Source organism: Gavialis gangeticus, unplaced genomic scaffold (assembly GCF_001723915.1).
Source record: "Gavialis gangeticus isolate Ggan-Ray unplaced genomic scaffold, GavGan_comp1, whole genome shotgun sequence".
In the NCBI taxonomy this organism is placed as follows: domain Eukaryota; kingdom Metazoa; phylum Chordata; order Crocodylia; family Gavialidae; genus Gavialis; species Gavialis gangeticus.
Window position 1 is genome coordinate 5803421 of NW_017728998.1, and position 573 is coordinate 5803993.

Consider the following 573-nt stretch of genomic DNA (forward strand, 5'->3'; position numbering starts at 1 on the left):
TGGTACCTCAACCACGGCGCGGAGCTGCCGCACCTGCCCGGCCACGCCTTCGGCGCCCAGCAGCAGACTTTCCCCACCGTGCGGGACATGTTCAACTCCCACCGGCTCGGCCTGGAGAGCTCCGGCCTCGGCGAGCACCAGGTGAGCGGCAACACGAGCTGTCAGATCCCCTATAGATCGGCGCCCTCCATATACCGCCACTCCACCCCCTATGCCTATGACTGCACTAAGTACTGAGCAGCCCCGGCCCCCGTCCTGAGGCCGCCCAAGGGAAGATGCCAGCGCACCTGGGAGCCCCCCGAGAGAGCTCTAGACCTGCCCCCCTTCCTCCATGCTTCCTTGCCAAGCCAGACAAGTCACTTCTACTTGAAAAAGGAGACAAAAAAAAAAAAAAAACAATTTAAAAAAGGAAAGAAAAAGACAGACGCAGAGAGAGAGAGAGAGAGAGAGAGAGAAAGAAGGGATTTCTTTTAAAGTATATATATATATATATATATGATTATCTAAGCCGAGTGGCAGATTTATATGCTAGAGTATAGGGGTGGGGGGAGGGGGCTGAGACAAAAATAAGTT

General features: G+C 53.9%; 1 protein-coding gene across 1 annotated transcript in view; it reads left to right on the forward strand.

Annotated features, from left to right (window-relative positions):
* Positions 1-410, forward strand: part of FOXC2 (forkhead box C2) — a 1525-nt gene extending 1115 nt beyond the window's left edge. Inside the window, 1 exon segment of the mRNA XM_019505448.1 lies at positions 1-410. This exon segment is cut by the window's left edge and continues 6 nt beyond it. Within this exon segment, the coding sequence (XP_019360993.1) occupies positions 1-237 (237 nt within the window). The 3' untranslated portion in view covers positions 238-410.
* The last annotated feature ends 163 nt before the right edge of the window (positions 411-573 follow it).